Source organism: Brachyhypopomus gauderio, chromosome 9 (assembly GCF_052324685.1).
Source record: "Brachyhypopomus gauderio isolate BG-103 chromosome 9, BGAUD_0.2, whole genome shotgun sequence".
In the NCBI taxonomy this organism is placed as follows: domain Eukaryota; kingdom Metazoa; phylum Chordata; class Actinopteri; order Gymnotiformes; family Hypopomidae; genus Brachyhypopomus; species Brachyhypopomus gauderio.
The window spans coordinates 22,800,316-22,824,320 of record NC_135219.1 but is presented as its reverse complement, the minus strand read 5'-3'; the positions used below and the strand labels follow the sequence as shown (position 1 = coordinate 22,824,320).

At 41.4% G+C, this 24,005-nt stretch overlaps 2 protein-coding genes and 1 long non-coding RNA gene across 4 annotated transcripts in view; 2 read left to right on the top strand and 1 right to left on the bottom strand.

The window, feature by feature from the left end:
* Positions 1–8,814: 8,814 nt before the first annotated feature.
* LOC143522569 (uncharacterized) lies at positions 8,815–12,248 on the top strand. Of its 2 annotated transcripts, XM_077016274.1 has the most exons (4): positions 8,815–8,920; positions 10,291–10,353; positions 10,543–11,975; positions 12,238–12,248. In XM_077016274.1, the coding sequence occupies exons 1-3, from the start codon at positions 8,887–8,889 to the stop codon at positions 11,940–11,942; spliced, it is 1,497 nt and encodes a 498-aa protein (XP_076872389.1). In that variant the 5' UTR covers positions 8,815–8,886; the 3' UTR covers positions 11,943–11,975; positions 12,238–12,248. The 2 variants fall into 2 exon arrangements, with proteins under 2 accessions (XP_076872389.1, XP_076872388.1); XM_077016273.1 differs by lacking the exon at positions 12,238–12,248 and having other exon boundaries at positions 10,543–12,191.
* A 6,229-nt stretch (positions 12,249–18,477) lies between these two features.
* Positions 18,478–19,774, bottom strand: LOC143522568 (uncharacterized). Its single transcript, XR_013133058.1, has 3 exons — positions 19,622–19,774; positions 19,337–19,402; positions 18,478–19,238 (listed from the first exon to the last, which is right to left on the bottom strand). It is a non-coding gene; the product is annotated as an uncharacterized LOC143522568 (long non-coding RNA).
* Positions 19,775–21,042: 1,268 nt separating this feature from the next.
* LOC143522388 (uncharacterized) overlaps positions 21,043–24,005 on the top strand; it is a 5,819-nt gene continuing 2,856 nt past the window's right edge. Inside the window, exons 1-3 of the mRNA XM_077016121.1 lie at positions 21,043–21,480; positions 23,007–23,180; positions 23,339–23,497. Of these exons, the coding sequence (XP_076872236.1) occupies positions 21,325–21,480; positions 23,007–23,180; positions 23,339–23,497 (489 nt within the window). The 5' untranslated portion in view covers positions 21,043–21,324. The remainder of the gene's footprint in view (positions 21,481–23,006; positions 23,181–23,338; positions 23,498–24,005) is intronic.

Below are 24,005 nucleotides of genomic sequence, written 5' to 3'. Positions count from 1 at the left end.
TCTCTTCAAGATTTAATTTAGCCTCGTTGTACTTCAGATGACATGTGATATGTGATTCACAATCAGTTGTGCTGGTGAACAGATTACAATGTGTAAAAATAAATGTTATTCACTCTTCTTTTATTTCAGAAGTACACTTTTCAAGGGCTACAGCGGTGAGCTCCCACACCCGGCCACCCTCAATCCTGGACCAGTCTACGCTGGAATGAAAGCAGATTCTCTTCCACTCATCTGCACAATGAACATCTCGCCTGACAAGCCACTTGTGGACTCCATCTTTGGGAAGGTACAAGTTGGCAGTGTACTGTCCTATCAACAACCACCACCTCCATCTGACAGTGTTGTCATACATGAGGATGCACCCCCATTCCCGAGTCTGCCACTAGAATGTTACCATCTAAGCCCACCTGAATATTCATTTGTGCCAACACACCAAGAACAGCTACACCTAAGCTCACTTTCTGTGACCTTGTCACAGTCACACCTTATTGAGGAGGCAACAAGATCCCAAAGTGCTACACCTGAGTGTCATTCACTTAGGAGAGAAAGAGTGACTGCCTCACATTTCAGAGAGGTGAGCCACGTTAGAGGTCCAGGTGCTGCAGAAAGCCTGGCAGAAAGGATAATCCGAGGGACACGACAAACAGCACACATGAAGAGAGGACTTGAAATGGAAACGGGCCTTAAAGGACTATGCAGTTCTGAAAAACTTGAACTTGACCAAGTGTGGGCTAGTGATTCATCCAGATGCATCTTGGCTGGGTGCATCACCTGATGGACTTGTATATGACACACTTGAGCGTCCATCATTTGGGCTTGTTGAAATCAAGTGCCCAAATGCACAAAGCTATGTAGACTGCAAATTCCTCAAAGTGGCACAAGGCCTACACAAAATGAAGGAGAGCCATTGTTATTATTGGCAAATCCAGTTCCAGTTATTGATTACTGGTATGCAGTGGTGTGATTTAGTTATCTGTGCCCATGATGATATCTTTATGCAGCGAGTTTACAGAGATAGCAGTGTATTAGAAGAGGTGAAAAGGAGGTGTGACATGTTTTTCTTTAACACTTACATGCCAAAATACCTCTCTATGACCAAGCAATAGAAAATCATAATGAATACATGAACTCATGAACAATTAAAACAATTTCAATTTATTCTGTCAATTGTATTACTATTGTATTCATTAATTTTTTTTACAAATACAGTAAAAGTTAAGAAATACATAATGTTGTATTGTGTTGTGTCAATTTTACATATAAAAGTGAAAGCATTTTATACAATTAATCATATTGCACTGTACCTTAACATTGCAGCCAATATTTACAGACTAGCATGACCTAAAGCAGGGGTCGGCAACCTTTTTGACTCTGAGCCACAAAAGCAAAATAATTGGAAATTTATTTCAGTGACGATGACATGTCACTCAAGCAAAGCGAAAGTAAATACCGGACATTTGTGAAATTCCACCCGAACATTTTTTAAAGTCTCAAAAATAATATACGTTAATTAAATACTCATTAATTCTATTCAAAAGCTGAGCCGCATCAGAGGGATAAAGAGCTGCATGCGGCTCCGGAGCCGCGGGTTGCCGACCCGTGACCTTAAAGGGATCATTTTAAGGTTAGAGAAAAAATAAATAAATAAATCACCATAATTCACATTACATCATCTGTCTAATTCTGGATTGACACGGGTGAATAATGTATTTGCTTATATTTTTCTAATTGTTTAGATGTCGATTGTCAAACTGTAAGTGGATTAAATAAAATTGGATAAATTATATTATATATATTTATGTTTTAAGAATATTTTTAGGCCCTCTGAGAGTATATGTATATATATATATATATATATACATACGGTCTCTGGTCTCAACACAGCTCCCTGTCAAATACTGCCCACTAGTGGGACAGTGATGTAGTACAAGTGACAAACTATTAAAAAAAAAAACATACATTGCATAAAATTATACACATAATCACCATTAATAGGTTAAAAGCAGGAATGCTTAGATGTATAATAATTTATAGCTATAGTAAATTATATATGCTGTTTCAGTGTGTGGATTATAGTTCTACTGTAAATTAAACATAGAAGTTATTTTTGTTGTATAGTCAAAGTCAAATTTATTTATATAGCTTTCACAACACGTCACAAAGCAGCTTTACAATCGTATGGGTCCAGATCCCTAATGAGCAAGCCAAGGCGACAGTGGCAAGGAAAAACTCCCTATGGTGGTGGGGATTAGGAAGAAACCTTGGGAGGACCAAGACTCAAAAGGGAACTCATCCTCCATTGGGTGGCCCGTTAGCACAAGTCCGTGGTGCGCAGGCTGGTTCTACAGATAATGTTTAAAGAGAGGTTTAAGGAAATCTCTCTTATTATTTGAGTGTTTGGAGTTGATTTAAGTGCTTTAGCTAATATTACTGTCATTTAATTACCCTCGCATAAGACCCAAAAACAAACACAAAAAGCAAGAACAAATGTTCAATTTAACCCACAAGCACTTAGTGTTGTGCTGAAGTCCTCCCTGAGGCCGGTCTGCAAAACCACACCCACTCAAAGGGGGCGTCAGTTCTGGCTGGGCTGGCTGGGACTGGAAGGCTCAGGTGGTAGTGCGTTGTGACCTGCTCTCGGGCAGGTAGAGGACCATCTCTAGAGACACCAGCACATTGAATTCAAAGGCGATCTGCTCCATCCTGCTAATGTGGAAGCTCTCCTCCAGCTCCTGCAAAGAGCAGAGACAGTGAGGGGCGGAGTTAGTGAAGGACCTGGAGCGCTCATTCTGATTGGCTGAGCTTCATGGGAACATGTGTTTGGAATTCAGTGAACAGAGCTCCAGAGCATGATTATACTTAGATATTATTGAAGCCATTTAATGAGAAACCTAACAATATCTCGCAGCAAACCGCTTCTTTGTGTATATTAAATTAATTCCGATATTAGCATTGTATACATCATAATAATAATAATACATTTTATTTAAAAGCGCCTTTCACAACACTCAATAGACAATAAAGTAAATCACAGGGAATAGGCTATTTTGAACAGGTGAGTTTTGAGTCTAGATTTAAAAAGAGGAAGAGAATCAATTTTTATGGATGTCAGGTGGGAGGGAGTTCCAGGGTTTGGGAGCAGAGCGACTGAAAGCTGCTTCCCATGGTACTCATACGAGCAGGAGGCACAGAGAGATGAGTGGAAGAGGAGGATCTGAGCGAGAGGGAGGAAGATGCAATATTGAGAAGATTTGACAGATATGGGGGGACAAGATTATGGATGGCCTTGAATGTAAAGAGACAGATTTTGAAATGTATTCTATATTTAACAGGAAGCCAGTGGAGTTGTTGAAGTGGAGTTGTTGTAATGTGTTGGAATGAAGGAGTTTTAGAAATAATACGAGCAGCTGTATTCTGAACCAGCTGAATCTTATGGAGGGACTTATACAGAAGGCCAAACAGGAGAGAATTGCAGTAGTCAATACGGGAGGTAACAAGGTTATGAACAAGTATAGATGCAGTATGGGGGGTGAGGGAGGGGCATAGACGGTTGATGTTACACAGATGAAAATATGCAGACTGGGTTATATTACTGATGTGCGAGTGAAAGTATAAAGTGCTATCTAGGATGACACCCAGACTCAATTGGCATGGAGAAACTGTGAACTTTAGATATTGTAGATTTTGAACCACAGAGCAACATTTCAGTTTTATCACTATATAAGTTTTAGGAAATTAGATGCAAAACAGGTTTTTATTTCAGATAGACAGTTTGAAAGGGATGAGCGTGGGAACAGGTGCCTGGTTTACCAGATAAGTAGAGCTGGTATCATCTGCGTAGCAGTGTAAATCAATATTATATGAGCCAAATATATTGCCAAGGGGCAAGAGGTAAATGATGAAAAGGGGTGGCCAACCCATCAGAGACCAAGAGACACTTTTTTTTTTACTGTGAATGACCCGTGTGAGTGCGCCCTAAGAGCTGATTAGTTTTACCATCGTTTTTCATGCAGTTCATAGTGCTAAATATTAGAGCCTTTACTTTTACTTTCAGTACTTAAGTACATTTGAAGGCCAATACATTTGTACATGTGTGACTGTGTGTGTCTCTTGATGTTCAAAAAAAGAGTTGTGTGAGTGTGTGTGCATGAATGTGTGTGTGCTTGTATGTCCAGTGGTGGATGGTGCCATAGACATAATATACATAGACGCTTCACGGACTGACACCGCCTATTGGCGCTGACGTAACAGGTGGCCGCCATATTGGATGGGTCTCCCTTGCGCTCCAAGTACATATATTTGTACTGAAAAAGGAGTATAACAGTGTTCTCAAGTCTCACGCATTGAGCGTGTGACATACGCATCTTACCGTCTTCACACGCTCTCACGCCACACTTCAGATTTCACACGGCGAAAAAAAAAATCTAGTTTATTTACCTCTGATCCATATATATATGTCGCCCTCCACTGGCGATCGATCGCGAAATACAACAACAATGTTCACCACCCCCCCCCGCCCCGCTCAACAACTTACGTTCGCCACCCACTCTCACACTCTGAAAAGAATTCAAAACTTGAGAGCCCTGAGTATAATATAACTATAATAATCACAACTCTGCGAATCTTTACCCGATTTTCACAGTTTGGTTTGTTACAAACAGCAGAGATGTAGTTATGACACAGGACACTGTTACACATTACATACACAATAAATACAGTTTGCAAATATATTTGCAAATAAATTCTTTAAAAGTCAGACAAAATGATTTTCTCAATTTTTTTTCACATTTTGTCTCTCATAGTTGAGGTCTACCTATGATGTCAATTACAGGCCTCTCTCATCTTTTTAAGTGGGAGAACTTGCACAATTGGTGACTGACTAAATACTTATTTTCCCCACTGTATGACACACTTACTTACAACTATTTGGAAAACAAAGTATAAAGACACCAGTGCAGTAGCATGTTGGACCTCTGACCAGCCAACAGCAAAGCAGTTCTTCTGTTTAGCTCGTAGCTTTGACAAAATGTTACTGTGTCTCACGCAAGAAAAAAATGGTGCATCCACTGCTCCCCACTAGCCAGTGTAGTGCTTGTGAATGTACCTCTTTAGACAACAAACTTCATAAAATGATGAGGCAGGTCTCATGAGATGTAAGATGAAGAACTGCTACTTAATATGCCTCAGGGAAATATTGCTGTGTGACGAGGGACCTGATGAACCTGTGGGGTTCTCAGTAGAGAAGATCTGCACCTTCAAGTTCCTTGACATAAAGAGAACCTTACATGGACCATTCACGCTGGTCACGTGGTGCAACATCATCTCTTCTATATCAAATGCCATTAAGGTAACTAAGAGTCTGGACTATAAATGGTTTTAACTAGCTTGTCTCATTAATCAGACTCATCATCATGTCCTCTGGTAATTCAGCACAGCGTCATCAGTACAGAATATTTTTGCTTCCTCTTATTATTATATTAGTGCTTATTATTATATATTAGTGCTTCCTCCTGCCTGATTGCATTTAGACTTATTCGTGAGTTTTTTGTAAAATTAATTCTAAAGGCATTTTTACTTATTTTTACTCTGTGTGTGTTTTGCAGCAAACAGGGGTAAGCAGAGAGTTTAAGGGTATTTCCATCAATACGGATGGCGTTTTCAGGTCATCTGATGTTTCATCTTTTGAGATTTGTGTAACCCTAACACATCACTCATTTCTCAGAAAAACACTGAACCGTGTTTGGTCTTTATTTTGCTTTTCTGCCTCTTTCTTACTCTCCATCATGTAGGTCTCCAGTGCTTCTCCCTGGAGTAGAGACCACAGACAGCTGGACAGAATAAGGAGCCTTAACAAGAAGTGAATCAGGAACATCGTTTTGTTTTTTAATTGCAAGGGAGTCATATTGTCTTCTGGTTTACTTTCAGTGTTACTCATGTAACCATTATTAGTGAGTTACAGGTTAACATGTCTTAGGTTGAATGTATCCAGTATATAATTTGAGGGATTCACTATTTTCCTTGTAAACAATTATTCATGGGCCAACCAGTCAGTCATGTAATGTGCATAAGCAAAGGTTTTTGAAAATAATCTACATGAATAACTTTTGAAGGATGATTTTGTCACAAATTGTGACAATATCCCATATTTGATACATCGCCCTCCAGAAATATTGGCACCCCTGGGTAAAATATGTTAAAAGCCTTTAAATTATTATTTTATTATTTGCAAAAGCATAACCTCACTCTGAAAAAATTAGAAAAAAAGCAACCTTCAACTCAAGTAAAAAAAATAACCTGGCAACTCACATCTCTATTATCCACTATTATTTACGTTATATATGCTACCATTGGGCATAGTTATAAGCAAACATGGTGTCAATTTTCACTGCTATGCAGATGACACCCAACTTTGCATTTCAGCCAAACATGAGGACAAATCCACATTAGGAAAAATTGAGGCCTGCGTAAGAGATGTTAACTGCTGGATGTCGCTAAACTTCCTCCAACTTAATAGTGACAAAACTGAGGTTCTCCTTCTGAGCCCAAAGGCCGCAAGACAGAAAATACCAGATCTAATGCTAAATCTGGCAGACTACCCCATTACACCTGGCTCAGTAGCCCAAAATCTTGGCATCCTACTGGACTATGAACCCCCACATCTACTATGATCACATGCTGGCTTCTTATTAGTTCCAATAATTAATAAGGTAACAGCAAGTAGAAGAGCCTTTTCTAATAAGATCCCCCAACTAACTGGACTGTGACACAGTCTCAATCTTTAAGTCTAGGTTTAACATTTACTTATTTAGTTTAGCAGTTGGTTGACAGTGTAGTGGATGGATGCCAATGTCTCAGGATGCTCCCACGTCTGTGTTAATTTCTGGTTCTGCCCTTTTAGCTGGGCTGTAATAATTTAATGCTGGAGTTGCTGTCACACTCTAGAAATGTTTAAATGTCCTCTGTCCCACATATAGTCCCATGCACAGCGAATCGCCCCTGTTTCTTTTCCAATTGGCTGCCCTCCTACCCGAGAAATATTGAGACGCGGAGAGACAAGCCTTTCCTGCTATCCCCCCTAAGCCAGCCACCTCCTGCCTACCCAGTTATGAGGAAGGATCAACCCACTGCCCTGGCTCCTCTCACCACCCCGAATTCCCCCCTGCTATGGCTGTATTTCCACAGTCCTGGACTACTATTATTGACCATCAAGAAGTGTAGGGCTCTTAAGAATAAGATTAGAATTATTTATCATTCACATCACTTCTTCTTTTATGTATGTCTCTAATTCTCTAATATTGTTGTCAGAGTGTTGTCATGTTAACATCTATGTGTTGAATGAGCTAAACCCATATGTGAGTTGAACCCCTCCCTGATTGGGTCTGGAGTGGTGGTGGTGTGATTTGTTCTGTTTTCAAGCACCAGGAAAATGCACACATGCATCAGTCCACTACAACCACAGTTTGCTGCATGAATTCCTGAACAGATGACGAACCACTTGCAGAAGGAAAACCACATTCCAAAACAAGGGACACCAGCCTTGAATTACTTCCTGCAGCACACCAATATTCCAGAGTTCAGAGCTATAATGAAGAAAAAAATATTTTCATAACAACCACATCCTAGGCCCCATACACTACCCAATTAAGCCAGCCTTAGATCAGCTGACTGATTCAACTTAAAACATAAATGTTTTTATATTCATAATTTGGAGAAGAGGTTGATAATGACAAGATCTCTGGGTATGTATGTCTTTGATCTGATGCAATCGTTTAGCCTACGTGTTCATATAACAAGAATAAAATGATTCTACACATTGTACATTCAGCAATTGCTACATTTTGTGATGTTTTGACAACATTGATCAGTAAGACTAACTGCTGAGGTCCCTCTCGAAGATAAAAATTTGTTGGTATATAGGCCCTCAACAGAGAGTCAACCTAAAGGTGATCATGTAAATGCTGTTAATTACATCTGTGATGTGATGTAAAATGTAGTTGTGGGAAAATGTTAATGTTAATTGAAATGTTAATTGTTTACTCTTTAAATGTCGTGAGATGGAAACCATAACCAAACTACCCTAACTACTTCACAGAAGAACTATAAGAATTATTTACTGCACACACAAATCAACTTCATATCATTAAACATTGGAGCATTTTGTTATATTGTATTTTGTATTTTATAAAAAGAATAATCCACTCGAGGCCGTGCGCTATAGGGATTTTATACAAATTAGTTCCGACCTCACAATCTGATTGGTTTAGAAGTGTTCTAAGTGTTCTAGCGTTTGTGAGAACAACTGAACGCACTGGAACTGGCTCGAAATGAACAAAATAGAATTTGACAAAGTGGGCTACAAAGTGTTTCATGGACTGGCTCTTACAAAATGACTTTAAGGTCAATTTGGGAACATTTGAAAAGGCTGAGCTTAAACTTAATACTTAGGCAGTTATATGGCTCTATCTGCACTACAAAGGGTGAGCTTTACAGTATCAGCAGCTGTCTTGTAGTTAATCATTATTTTATTTTTTAGGTAGGCCAGGGAACTGTTCAGTTCACTTGTTGTGGAACTACTTTTTGGCGGAAGACACAGTCCGTATTAAAGCATATTCATTATGAATGTCTTGAATTTTCTTCATTTATTTTGTAACAAAAAATGATTTCGAACTAAATGTAGGCTTACTGTTGCCATGGTAATTAATCAATAGAACACTTGAGCACTGTTCTGTTGATAAATTACTATGACAACAGTAAGCCTACATTTAGTTCGAAATCAATTGTTGCGTCAAAAACGCGCCATATAAATGTTATTCACACGTGTATATCTACAAACAGAACTTTCTCACCTCAAAAGTTTGTACTTTTGATTAAGATTGTGTTTTCGATATGAGTTTTGATGACAACCACCTTTTGTACACAGGTATAGTGAGACTCCATTTCACGTATTCTTCTTTTGTAAAATGACAAATACAGGGTTGCCAACTTCTGAACTTCACTTGGAGTGAGATTTGAACTTGGAGGGGGGGTCGAGTGTAAATTATTGACGGGGTTGCGAACGTAAGTTGTTGACGGGTGGCGGGTTAAATTGTCACCGGGCGGGGTGTAAAACGGATACAAATTAAGTATTATATCGCGATCGATCGATCGCCAGTGGTTGGCGCCAGAGCGAACTAGTAACTCATTGAATCATATGGATCAGAGGTAGAGTCCTGCACCGGGTCGGGTAATATGCTGAAACGGGTGGGTTTTACACATACCGCAATTTTACGGGTGGGTATGCGGGCGGGTAAGTTAAATACGGGTGGGTAGCACATGAATATGTGGTCATTTTTAGTAGGCTTTTATTTGCTACGTAATGAACATAGTGTTACCTTTTGCCTGATTAGCGCCTCCCGATGGTGGTGGCGAAGCTCAGGGGAGCTTACTTATACCGTAGCTCCGTTGGCCAGAGCGGGCTGAACTTTACTCTTCACCCGTTCTGGGGTAATACCCAAACTTCGGTTCTTTTCCAGCGGAAACATGAGCAGAGGCTGGTTATAACGCAGTACCGGGCATTTATTGTAGCTTGCTTGGTGGTTTCAAAGCTAAATGGGTGGCCGTGCTAGAACAAAGAAAAATGAGGAGAGAGAACTTAGCGTGCTGCTCCCACCACAGCAGATAGGAAACTACTACCACCGTGAACCTATGCGATTTTATTTAGTTGTTATACTGGCATTTGTTCCCTCTCGTTTTGCATTGTGTTATGGCACCGGTTGGCTACATACATTTTCTTGCGTTTTACCAGTTGCTACTTTTAGATAGGAATAGCCTACTGTTCCTGCACCGCAACATTAGATTTTATTTTGTGTTGTACTGACGTTTTTTCAGAGGCGCATTGTAAAATAAAGTGCTCTATAGCAATACTTTCGATTTGTGTGATTTTTCACGGGTACGGGTGGGTAATGGGTAAAATATTAACGGGTCCGGGCGGGTACAGATTTAACTTTGAACCACGGGTTCGCGGGTGGGTGGGTGCTGTACTCTGCGGATATGGGTGGGTGCGGGTCTCAAAAAACGGATCCGTGCAGGACTGTTCAGAGGTAAATAAACTAGATTTTTTTTCAGCGTGAGAAATCGGATGTGTGGCGTGAGAGCGTGTGAAGACGGTTAAATGCGTGTGTCTCACGCTCAATGCGTGAGAGTTGGCAACCCTGCAAATAGTAATTCTTATCTATTAAAAAAAATAAGTGTCCTGAGAACTGTTGTAAGATGACTGGATATAATTTAAGAATCAATATAATTTGTGAACAGGAAATGGACTATTCATGGGTAACCCTGTCCAGAACATTCCAGTCCATCCTGTCAGAGCTGCTGGTAGGTTAACATTTCTTACGAAGCCTTAATAATAACATTACAAAGATCAAAACTGACTAAGAAACACATATCCTAAGATGCTAACTTTCAATGTAAATGTTTTAAAGTATATACGTTTGTATTCAACAATGCATCCACCTTAAATTTGTGAAAACACAATATTACAATGCCAGTATTTCTGTTGGATAGGACACATCCCAACATTTGGAGGTGTGGTTCCCCCACTGGTGTCTCCGTGGACGTATTATGGGAATTACCCACAACCAAACCTGATGGTTCTAGGAGGACTCCCCCACTCAGCCTTTGGCCAGAGTCAGCAGCTCCAGACCATGCCCAGCCCACAGAGCACTTTTGTCCCACTCAGGAAACAGGAGGAGAGCAGGACAGACCAGGCAAAGCGTAAAATAAGTTTTGATGTGTATGATCCTGGGAACTTTGAAGCCAGACTCAGAAAGATGATAGAGGAAGAAGGGTCCTGCAATTCACCTCAACATAAGAGATTAGGTCATAAAGACAATGACTGGACCACAGGAAAGGACGTCACAGAACTCGGAGTCCCTAAGACGTCAGTGATGGTGGGAGACCCTGAATCATCACATGCACACAGCAAGAGGAAGAGGAAGGCCAGCAGCCAAGAGAACAACAGAGAAGATTTGAGATGTGAGAGTAAGAGTCCAGTAGAACATGAGAGGAAAGATGCAGGGAAGAGGCAGATTAGTAAGAGAAAGAAAGAGAAAGGTGCCAATAATAAGAATGAGAGTAAAAAAAAGAGGGCAGATGCTGAACAGGCTGTTGCCAGGACCATCCAGGGAAAGGGAAAAAACAGGAAACAGGTCACCTCAGGAACATCCGCTGCCACAAACGCTGGGTCCACTGAGGTGAGCCAGACAAGTAGAAAGAAACTTGTTCAACAATTGGCGCAGTCCATCCAGGTTTTCCATGAGCTTGGACCCAAACCAAGTAAAGGTGACTCAGGTGACAAAAAAGTCAAGAACCTGCAGACACCAACATCATGGAGAACTTGTGCGGTAAAGGACTCACCTGGACTGGGAGGCATGCATGAGGAGAGCACTCAAAAAAACACAGCACAGGAGAGAGCTACACCCTCTCCGGCAGGAGAGCTTCCAATATGCTCGAAGCAACTGCATCTCTCAAACCGAGCTGTTCGGGGTAGGCCAAATATTTCCAAGATCGTGGCCTTCACAAGAAAATTGAAGAACAGACTGAGAAAAAATCTCCAGAATCAGTTGGTCCGACGCATCAGGACGCGGCCCTTTCCAAAGTCACACAGCAAGACCACTTCAGCCACTGACTGCTCCATCATTGTTGTTCCCAATCAGGGAGAAGAGAAAGACACCACAAAGTCCACCACACTGCAGCAGAAGGTGGAGGAGAAAGAGACCACAATGTCCATCACACTGCAGCAGAAGGTGGAGGAGACAGAGACCACGAGGTTGACCACATTGCAGCAGAATGAAGCCAACGGGGTCCCCCTTAAGAGCCTGCAGCACAACACCTCCCCTACCAGAGATGACTGGTCTTTAATGGGCTTCATGAACCGCATGGGCCTAAAGACCAGGAATCAGTAACTCCAGGAGTGACTTCACCTTCTATACGCAAGAGTAAGTGGAAAAAAATGGGGGCAGACAGCTGCTTTGTTATGACCAATGTAGTTCTTACAACTAACATTTCTCTCATCCTACACATACTAAGACTTTCTCATACTTTGTATTAGCGGCATAATTCAAGGATGTCTTTTCAACACTGGAAGGTGCTATTTATATGGCTGTATTATTAGCAGCGTAACAGTCAAAGGCTGCTTATATAAAAACTCCCCCCTTCCAGTATCTTACTTTTTGATTCGTTGTCACCCTGTGACCACAGCAATGGCAGAGAGGGCAGTTACGCAGCTGACCTCGGAGGACAAGACCGAGCAGAAGATCCAGTTACGGCGACCCAAGATCGAGAGGCTGAAGCTTCGTGGCCAAGGCCTTTCTCCGCCCCTCCCGGCCCTGTCGCCTAGCACCAAACTGCCCGCCCTCAAACTGCCCGCTCTCAAGCCGTGAGCACCGTCCACATCAATTCCACAGCTTCAGATGTGGACGCCAGAATTGTCTTTTTATTATTGTTCTTTTTTTATTGTATAATAAAAACAGTGCTTGCAATGGTATGATTTTGGTACAGTTTATTTCTAGATTGCAGATTGCAAACTGGATTTCTAGACATTCTTATACTGAAATATGTAAATATACAGAATTTATAAATAAAGGCAAGTCTAATTTATATATAATATATAAAAATATAATATCTAATATATAAAAATGTATAATTAATATTAATTCTAACAATAAAGGAATGTTCTAAATAATAAAATAGTACGAATTTCAGTAAATAGTGCATATTTACTCTCGGAAACGAGAACCAGCAGGCTTGCCTGAAACGCTACTCCCACATGACGACAAGCTCAATTTAGGAAAAATTGAGGCCTGTGTAAGAGATATTAAAAGCTGGATGTCTCTAAACTTCCTCCAACTTAATGAGAACAAGACAGAAGTTCTCCTCCTGGGCCCTAAGGCCTCAAGACAGAAAATTCCAGATCTAGTGCTTAATCTCGCAGACTACCCCATAAGGTATGAACCATTTTAGGACAGTTCCTGAGAGTCCAACCCAGTTCTCAAGTCTATCTATGAGAATTTTGTGGTCAATGGTGTCAAAGGCAGCGCTGAGATCGAGCAGTAGTAGAACAGACATGTTTCCTGAGTCTGTATTTACCCGAATGTCATTGATAACCCTAATGAGTGCAGTCTCAGTACTATGATTAGGTCGGAAGCCAGACTGAAATTGGTCTAGACAGCTATTTGTGGACAGAAAGTGCATAATTACCTTGAAGGGTAGATTAAAAATTGGTCTATAATTATTCAACAAGTTTGCATCTAGAGTTTTCTTTTTCAAGATAGGCTTCACAACTGCAGTTTTTAATGCACTCGGAAATACACCTGACATGAGTGAAGAATTTACTATTGTCGTAGAAATTTTCTGGAAATGGATGAGGACTCAGACGTGGTTAAATGATTAATTTATTACAAAAATATAAATATATATAAATAGGACAAAGACAGACACAGACACGAGAGTCTCATTCAAGCATGACAACTCTGAAGGCAGGGGGGCAGTCCCCCTGCTTATATACAATCTTAAACACAATTCAGCAGTTCTAACAGCAGGTTATCTTTAGCACAGCATGTTCCAAAACATAAGCGTCCAGCAGGCTACTTTGTCTCACATGTGTGTATCTCCTAATATGGACTTCCCTAGAGTTAGCGGAAGCAACTGATGTATCAGTTGAACACAGAGAAAGCTAAATGACCCAAGACTAGTAGCCTAGTGACTACCAGTTAACAGAGTGCTCTTACGCTCAGCACTCTCCCTGACCTGGGTCACAGTATAGCACACATGCATAATATGAACTGAACATAAGTACATGATTACACTGAAACACACTACTTCATTATTGTAGTCCTTCTGCTTAGTCAGAATGGACATGTCCTAAATCATAAAGTTCATAATGATCTCTTATAATAACTAAACATGATCTAATCAATGATGATTAGTCAATAATCAATCATTTCTGTCACACTATTTGAAGAATGTTCATTGATATTGCGGAAAAGACATTCTTTAAAAACTTGGTTGGTCATTACCATTATCAAGGCTGCAAGTGGATGATTTGAGATGACTCACTGTATCAATTAAACCTTCTTCGTTAATAGTACTAAACTGGGACATGTTGAACATTTTGCGTGGTTTTGGACAGAGTTGTATAATCCAGGTTCAGAAAGTAAAAATCCTCACCAGGATTTTGCTCAAGCTTGATAGATTTTTTTAATTAGTGCAATCCATGTAAAATTAGTGGAATCAACACAATCCAGGAAGCCTGAGCAAAATCCTGGTGAGGACTTTTACTTTCTGAACCTGGATTATACAACTCCGGTTTTGGAGAGAAAATTGGCTCATTGGTGGATGTAGGCGTACAGATGGCTTGTCTGATATTATGGATTTTAGTATTAAAGAATTTTGCAAACTCATTACATCTCTCAATTGAAACTAGCTCAGGGGTCATATATGTAGGTGGGTTTGTTAGTCTGTCAACCATAGTGAAAAGCACTTTGCTATTGTTAATAATGCTAGAGAAGAAGGATTGTCGAGCTTTGCACATTATTTTATTGTAATCACGCAGCCTATCTTTGAAAATCTTTGTACGTGAAGGTTGGTTTTACGCCATCTGAGTTCAGCCTTTCTGCATTCTCTTTTTTGGTGCTGAACTGCAGGATCATTTCTCCATGGAGCTTTCTGCTTACATTGCATGGTTTTAACTCTAACTGGTGCAATCTGATCCAAAATACTGGCAGTTTTTGAGTTGAAACTATCCAGCAGAGTATCAACAGAGCCTGATAGTTGGCAAGGTGCAGAGCACACTTTGGTAACAAAAAGTGCAGCTGTCCTTTCATTTATCTGTCTTTTCTTTAACCTAACCTGCCTGGCATTGCTATGGATTGAAATCCACATTTCAAAAAATACACAGTAGTGATCAGACAATGCAACATCCTTAATACAGGCTGAAATGTTAAGACCCTTTGAGATAACCACATCCAAAGTGTGACCATGGCAGTGCGTGCTTCCAGACACATGCTGAGAAAGTTCAAAAGATTCAAGTACATCATAGAATTCTTTGGCATAACTATCAATGGTGATTATCAATATGAATGTTAAAATCACCAGCAATAACAAAATGATCAAATTCAGTAGAAATAAAAGATAACATATCTGTGAAATCATCAATAAAATTCGCATTGTACCCAGGAGGCCTGTAGACAGTTACTAGTAATATTCTTTGTACCCCTTTTAAAATTGCACTCAAATATTCAAAAGATGTGAAATCGCCAAGTGGTAACTGTTTGCATTGGAAAGTATCATTAAACAGCATTGCTACACCTCCCCCTTTCTTGCCATTGTGAGAAACATTTAAAAAGTTAAAGTTTGGTGGAGCCGACTCAGTTAGCACAATATCAGCACTATATGAATTTAACCATGTCTCTGTTAAAAGCATGAAATCAAGCCCATAAGATGTAGTTAAATCATTAATTAGATAAGACTTGTTTGTAATAGATCTGACATTTAGTAGAGCTAACTTAATAACCTGTACATTTTGTTTCAGAGACTGAGATACTTCCAACATACTGTAGGTTGGATGTATTCACAGTATCTGACCTAAACTCCTTGTTCTTTCTGCTTCTGATCAGAACTGGAATGGGAGAGATAATTGGGACACAGGGTCCATGCTTGTTTTGAAAATATGTACCGCTGATATCAACACTGTAGCAGCACGGACCCAAAAGATGTAAATTTTCCTTTACGGTGGTGGAGGGTGGGTGGAGCTCCTGCTGGTGATGAGCTCGCGAGCGGAGCTGTCTATTTGGTGGATTATGAGCTTGTTTTTTACTTTGAGGTTGTGGGGGAGATTTGTTTATTAAGGACTGTGGGGGGGAAGTTGAAGTGATTTGCCGCTGTACCTGAGGACTCGCTGACAGTGAAAGTGTCAGTCTTGTCCCTACAGATACAAGCTTCTCCATGGTTTCTGGGAAGTTCAGGTGAGGTGATGATGAGATGGAGGATGGTGTGGATTGTCTATTCGGTTGTGGTGTTTCTGGCAGCTGATACAGCACATGGCTCCCATCTAATTACTCCGCATCCTCTGTGGGGGGAGGATGTTGTGTCTCTGTAGTGGCGACGGTGTCCTTGGGTGTTAACGCTGACATTTCTTCACCAGTTGAAACAGAGAAGTTACACAGAGAGAAAATAAAGTTTTCTGACAGGAGATTGACACCCCTCTTGTTAGTTTGCAGTCCATCTCGATTGAAGAATTCTCTCTTCCCAAAAAACAGATTGAAGTTGTCAATGAAGTTCAGTTCATTTGACCTGCAGGTTTTCTGCAGCCAAACATTTAATGCCAGTAGCCTTGAGAACATATTGCAGCCCCCTGCAGGCACAGGGCCACTGATGAATACCTGACTTAATGCCGGAGTTGCTGCCACACTCCAGAAATGTTTATAATCTAATCTGTCCTGTGTATGTCCTTATACAGAGCTAATTTTCCCTGTTTTATTTTCTCGAGGAACACAGATGAGGAGAGACAAGCCTTTTCCAGAGATCCATCCTGGGCCAGCCACCTCCTGCCTAACCAGATATGCCTACACCAAAATGGACATTATCCCTTACAGGTCTAAATTGTTCTTCTGTGTAAATTGTTGTCATTGGCATGGTGACTGGCGTCGGCCCAAAAGAGTATTTTCAAGTGTCCAATACTCATCTCTGTCACACACACATCACCAATAAATGTAACAATTCAGCATAAAAGAAAAAAACAGGAAATACTAAGGCCAGCAAAATGGTGGTGGATCCTCCGTGGTGGTGGTGCCATCACCGTTTCCTAGCAACAGACGTCACGCCACACACCCGTCCCACAAAAAAATGTCTTCTGCTACACACTCCACCATGTCCCCAGAAACGAAAGCTTATGTAGAGATGCAAATGTGAGTGGGAAGAGGCACATTGATGACTGTATAGCATCATTTAAGGCAAATTAAGATGAATTTAAGGCAAATTGAAAGGTTTGTAAAATATTGACACTGATATGGTACAGATCATTGTTATTACTGATTCAGTTTCCTATTGAAACTACTATTGAAAGAACAAATCATGTCAATAGATTAAATCTAAACCTCTGTTTAACTGTTTGAATGATCTGATTCAATTTAATTAAGAATTTGTCATCTCACTCATTCTCTCCAGGTTACCGCAGCACCACACAGTCACAACCTCAGTTACAACAGTGCTGACTGTGCACATAAACTACATCAAAATATTCTTTCAAAATATTCTTTCAGATTCAAAATTTAGGGAGAACAAAGGCAGAGGCAGTGGTTAAAGATGTCCTTGCTCCAAAGGCAGTGAGTGACGTTGTGAAGGCCCTAACATCAGATAAATCCTGACCATTCTCATTACACACAGATGCATCAAATAAAAGCAACAGGAAGATGTTTCCCCTCGCTGTTCAATATTTCAGTCCAGAATGTGGGATCACCATCAAAATGTTTGATTTCATGGAGAATCCAGATGAGTCTGCTGCCGGGATTGTAGCTCTGATAGACTGTGCATCAGACTCTGGAACAGCTGAGCTGATTTCTACCTCACAAACTATCTCTGGACTCGTTCTCGCCCCCTACTGTGCAATTTTCCTTTGCACATTTATTTGAGACACCTACAGCTATATACATATTTACAACCTGCGTTCATGGAAAGAAATAAAACAGTATTAAATTGAGTCCTCTTAATCAGAGTTTAAAGATCGGTGACTGCAAAGTCACATAGATCCCGTCATCACATACATTACGAGCCTGCTCTCCCAGGCTCGTCCCCCCTCTGCCTAGTTACACCCCATTATATTCTATAAGCCCCTCCCCAAGAACATTCCATTCATGATACATTATTTGAAAAAATAACTGTTTTGCACAATTTCTTGCATGTGCTGGCACTCTGTATCTCCAGGGTAGTTAATTTTGCGATGTGGTGCAGCCTTAAATTGTGAAATACAGAGACAACAAATGACAGGAGCATGAAATTATGGTTCTCGATTTCGAATTGGGTTTCGGCAATGTGCTCCCCGAGTAAAAACACATCTTCAGAACCAATCTCAGCCCGAACGAACTGGTTGACAAAGGACACACTGACACCTGTTGATTTTTGGCGTATCACACGCTCTGCTGCTCTGACCACCTTCACTGTTCCATCTGAGGGGATCATCAGACCACCATTGTTTTTAAGTTGAGGCAGGTGGTAGCTCTGGTCAAAGGATGAGGGTACAGCAGCTTTGACAAGGCTTGCACGGCACACCTCACAGGACAGTTTTTTCAGAATTTTTCAGACAACAAACCCTGAAATGTAGACCAGGGCATTGTCCACAAGACCACCAAAGCAGGTGGGCAGGTAACTGTGGTCACATATGACTGCAGAAATGTTTGCAGATGGGGACGGGAGCTCTTCTTCTACCATTAAAGCAGAGTGCATGTCTGCAGCCGATAGTGATACAGTCTCACTTTGGAAGAGGTAGGAAAGCAAGTTTCCCACCCCTACGTCTGCATTCCTCAGACAGAAAGAACGCAACCAACACTATACTGCTTTGTACAGGAGGCTACGGAGGCAGCAGAAGCTATGGAGGTGATGGCTACAATGGGTTTGGAGGAGATGGTAAGGGCATTTATTTTCACAAGGGAGTACTGGGGTCATGTTGATGTGTCCATCTTTATTGAGAAAAGTGGACTGATTTAAGCCTTTCATGTCCAAGTCTCGGAAACTGGGCAATTAAGTTTAAAACCGACACATTCCTTTGTATGTCCTCAGGTGGGAACTATGGTGGTGGACCAGGTTATGGTGGTGGACGTGGAGGATTTGGTGGAGGTTCTGGTTATGGCCACCAGGGTGGGGGCGGCGGCTTTGGAGGATATGACAACTACAGCGATGGACGCAGTTTTGGTGGTAAGTATGGCTGATGGGGCCAAGCAGGTGTTATCACTGAAGACATTTGCACAAGCTAGTTGAAATATTTTGTACAGATCAGATGAGGATGTTTTATGATTTGGAGTCTCAGGCTATTTAACAATTTGTTAAAGAGCAGTTACATGTATACAGCCTTCAGAGGCTGACCCCACTGCCAGGATTCGATGTACGCAGGAGGAGGGTGTCACTCCCTCCATATCCGTACTGCCCCCTCGCGGAGCATCTCCGCCATTTCGGGGTCGGGGATCGTCCTGGCCAATGTATTTAAGGCTCTGACAAAAAAAAAAAAACACTAATCAAACCATCGTTCATGAGAGGCCAGTATCTATTTTCATAATAATAAGATACAAAAATTAATTATTTACACAACCTTTTCTGCTTTTCTGATGAATGCTGGGTATGGTTTGCCACGGTTGCTAGGTTGTAACCAGGGACTCTAAAGCGCGAACACGAAGAAACCAGAATGGTGGCAGCCGAAGAGATAATGGCAGAAGCCAAAAAAGCTAAAAATTATCACTTTCATCCCGAGTGGGAAAATTACTACTTTTTTACTTATTCAAAGTCGGTATGTCTGATCTGTAATGCTACTGTGGCCATACCGAAGAAAGGGAATTTGGAACAACATTTTCTCACAGTTCACAAGAGGTATACTAACGATTTCCCGGTGAAATCAGCTGTACGAACTGAGAAGGTAAATGGAGTGAGGAGACAGCTGGCAGCAAAGCAGGCAGTGTTCACGACACCTGGTCATAGGAGTAAAACTGCCACGGTAGAGTCTTACCGTGTGAGCCGAGTTCTGGCAAAGCGAAAGAAATGTTTTAAAGAGTTTTCAAAGAAGCATTTGTGGAGGCCAATAAATATTGGACTTATCTTCTCCTCCTTCCTGCTTTGAAGTTATATTTTCTAGAGTTATTGTGTGTATGTGTGTGTAGGGTTGCCAACTCTCACGCATTGAGCGTGAGACACACGCATTTGACACACATCCGATTTCTCACGCTGAAAAAAATCTAGTTTATTTACCTCTGATCCATATCTATGATACAATGAGTTACTAGTTCGCCAACCACTGGCGAACTATCGATCGCGATATAATACTTAATTTGTGTCTCCATTTTACCCACCCACCCAAAAGATCAAATCTCACTCCAAGTGATCTTAAAAGGTTGGCAACCCTGGTGTGTGTGTGTGTGTGTGTGTGTGTGTGTGTGTGTGTGTGTGTGTGTGTGTGTGTGTGTGTGTGTGTGTGTGTTAATCTTGGAATTACTTGTTTTTTATTTAGATTTGGGTTTTTTGACTGACCAGCCTTTTATGGAGTTTTTGACTGCTATTTTCTGTAGTTTTGGCGTGTATGTGGCTAAGATAAAGATGGTGTGAAGTTCTTGTGAGATTCTTGTTCTGTTTTCACAACCTATTTTTGATGCATTGATCATTTCCTCATTTGTTGGATTTACTGCTTATTCTCCACCTGTGCAAATAAAAAAACAACTACATTTGAACTGTGATTGGGGTTCCTTGTTTAATTGCCCGGCCCTTGTGTTTGACTTGGTAGATCTCGGCATGCCATCAACTTCAAAAGTAGATCTTGGTTAACAAAAGCTTGGGCACCTCTGCTCTAACTAATCTCTGCTATTCTGAGTGAAGAAGGCTTGTTTAATGTGATTTGCACCCTCCGAACAAACGGTCGTAGTTCGGGACATATTTAACTTATCGCTTAACCGAAGAGATTGTATGAGAGAGGTCCGCTTGCTGATGATTTTCATGTAATTGTGTGTGGTTTGACCCAAAAATGACTGATTTATGACGAGTTAAACACAGAGGTAAATTGTGAAAAAGGCAATTCGGATTTTGATAAATTAACATGGGAGCTAATGGGGCAGTTTTCTGTGCCTAGTGCCAAACAAATGCTCATAACTCTAAAACGAATTGATCAAATGATTAGATATCCCGGCGTGCCAGAAAGGACAAGATTCTCTCCCATTAGAAATTTAAATGGAGCTTCTACATGAAGGCCTAAGGATTTTACAGCAGTTTATCCAGGAGAGTTTTGATCATTTTTCATGCCTGCACACACTCTAACTCACACTCTAACTAGCAGTTGTAATTGGAACGTCTCTCACGTGATAAACGAGGGATTACGTAGAGATTCCACGCGAGTATTTGTGAGGTCGTTGTTAGGGTAACTATCGCCTTGGTAACTGTAAACTGATTAACCTATATAAGTTCGCTAGCTAGTCAGATGACTCATATACGCGCCATAACGTGTGTAAGAACATCGATCATTGATATTGTTCATTGATATTGTTCATTGATATTGTTCATTGATATTGTTCATTCAGAACAAACAACCTTAAGTTGATTATGGACTACAAGACAATGTTCCGGGATGTGCTGGTGAGGTCTCAGACCTACGAGAAGGAGCTGCAGCAGCTGGAGGCCAGCAAGCACCGAGCCCTGGAGGAGATGCAGCAGATGTTCGAGGCCGAGCTGGAGGAGACGACGCACGAGTTGGACCAGGTGAGGGCGCTGTGGTGCCGACGGCTCGGCCGCACGGCCACGTCTGTCTCCCGTCTCTATAGTTGCCAGGTTCGCGGTTTTCACGCCAAAAATTCTGGGGTCGCGGGATGCGGTTTTTTGGGGTACTTTTGAGTTGGGCCACCGCGGGAGTTACAAGTCAACACAAAGAATCGATCGCGATATAATACTTAATTTGTCTCCATTTTAAACACTCGCCACCCAGCCGTCAACAACTTTTGGCTTTGGGCTAGTTTAGGCTGCTGGAGGGCGGGATATTTTTGTAGGACCTGGCAACCCGGCCCGTCTCACGTTTTCTTGAACCGTCCACCTAGTTGCGAAAACGTTCAGACTCCGTGTTTGGCTTGCAGCTCTGCTGGGTGCGTTATTGTAATCGGATATGTGACATCTGTAATGTAATAATGTATCACATGAAGTAGTTACTTGGATTTCCCCGCATGATGATGATTGAGCCGCGGCCATTTTCCTCCGCTCGCTGTCTAAGCGGTCGGTGATCAAGCGCGCTGTAATAAATCGCTGTTTTCATCGGTTTGTAGGAGCTTCTTCCCACAGTTTTGGTAATACAGTATGGCGTAATTGAATGAGCGCTTTCTCTCATCCCGTTTACTTCGCGTTTGGACCGTTCAAAAACATCGCTGGGCTGTTCAAAAGATATTAATAGATACGTGGACGGTTACATTATATTCTTGTTTATTGTTTCCTGAAGTTTAATCCCAGTCTGTACAGTTTAAGGTAGTTTTTTAAGGGTCCCAAGACAACGTGTTGGTCCGATGAACCATGATCACGGAAAAGAAATACTAGCTACGTGCTGAAACTAGAGCACATTTCTTGATCACAAGATTTCCTTTTGTTTTAGGTTAATTGCATTTAAAAAATTTAAATGTGAATATATTTGGACTGGCTTGATCAAATTTGACAATTAAGGCATCTTTTTTTGTTATATTGTGCTGCATCTAATAAAACTATTTTAAATGTGATTAAGTAATGTTGAAAAAAATGTCCAAGTCACTACATGAAGGTGATGCTACGCTGTAATATTCGTTTTGGAGATGTGTGCCACATTGTGTCAGTGTTGAAAATAAACATCTGTTAGTCTAAGTGGTTTTAGTTGAATAGAGAGCTCTGGGTAATGTATTGTACTGTGCAGGAGTGCTTTCAAGTCTGTGTTGGTAATGAGTGAGTGTTTCCGCTTTGCCCCAAGTGTTCTGCTGAGTGGTCCGTAGAGCAATTAGCAGCAGAGACAATATACACTTTGGTTGTGTTTGCTTTGGTATATAGAGCCCTCATTGGGCTACAAATCCAACTATCGTATACACTGAGGGTCCCGAAAGGTTCGTCCAGCATGTATGTTTACTTCGGAGTTTAGTACTGTCATGTGATCATTCAAGATCAAGGTCTCCAAGAAGAACAGACCCTTAGGAAAATGTGTAACACTTGGAGGGTCCCTTGACTGCCGACTGCTTAGTTTGTGCCATGGTACCAGCAGGGTGTTTCTCTCTTCTCCCCAGTGCCGTGACAAGTTGCAGCAGCAGGAGCGCGAGTTTGAGGAGACTAAAAATCAAATGGAGGCGGAAAGCAACTTTGAGCTGGAGGAAATGCGCGCCCAGTACGAGTGCAGGCTGCGCGAGGAGGAAGAGAAGCACTACTATCTCGTGGACACGGCGGCATACAGAAAGGTCAAGGTTGGTGGCGTCTTTCACAACCCTGCGCTCGTATATTGTTTCCATCACGCATCCCCACTCGTTTTTGTTTTAAAGGCCGGGGGGAATTTCTGGCCTTTCTTTGCGTGAGCCACGGCTTGACGTGCCTCTGTGTCTCTCTGTTGATGTGAATGGTGCAGATTATTGACCTGGAGAACAAAATCAAGAACAAGAACCTGGAGATCAGTCAACTAATGGAGTATAAGCAGAAGCTGCAGGAGGATGTCCAGTCACGGGACAAGGACATCGTGGCCCTGAAGTCGGAGATCCAGGAGAAGGACATGATCATCCAGGACAAGGTGGGGGGTCGTGCAGGCACCACAAGGCCAGCAAAGCTACTGACATTTTAGTGTGCACCACAACTGTTTGCCATTATTTGTTGAGGACCTGGCTGTTACTAGAGGGCTTGAAAAGCAATTAATACAGCCGGAAGCGCTTAACGAACAGACCTCCAAAGGTCTTGGCTCCGAGACCTGTGCTGTGATTTTTATAGTCGATTGGCTTTGTAACTTTCTCAAAATCAGAATTGGGTTTTTCACAATTTGCCTCTGTGCTCGTTCAGGCACCACACACACGCATACATACACACACACACACACACACACACACACACACACACACACACACACACACACACACACACACATCTCTCTCATACCCACTCCACACATACATACATACATCTCTCACAGACACACACACACACACACACCTCTCATACAAACTCCACATACACACAGACACACACATACATACACCGCACTTAGACTTAGACAATCTTTATTGTCATTCATTGTACACAGGTGT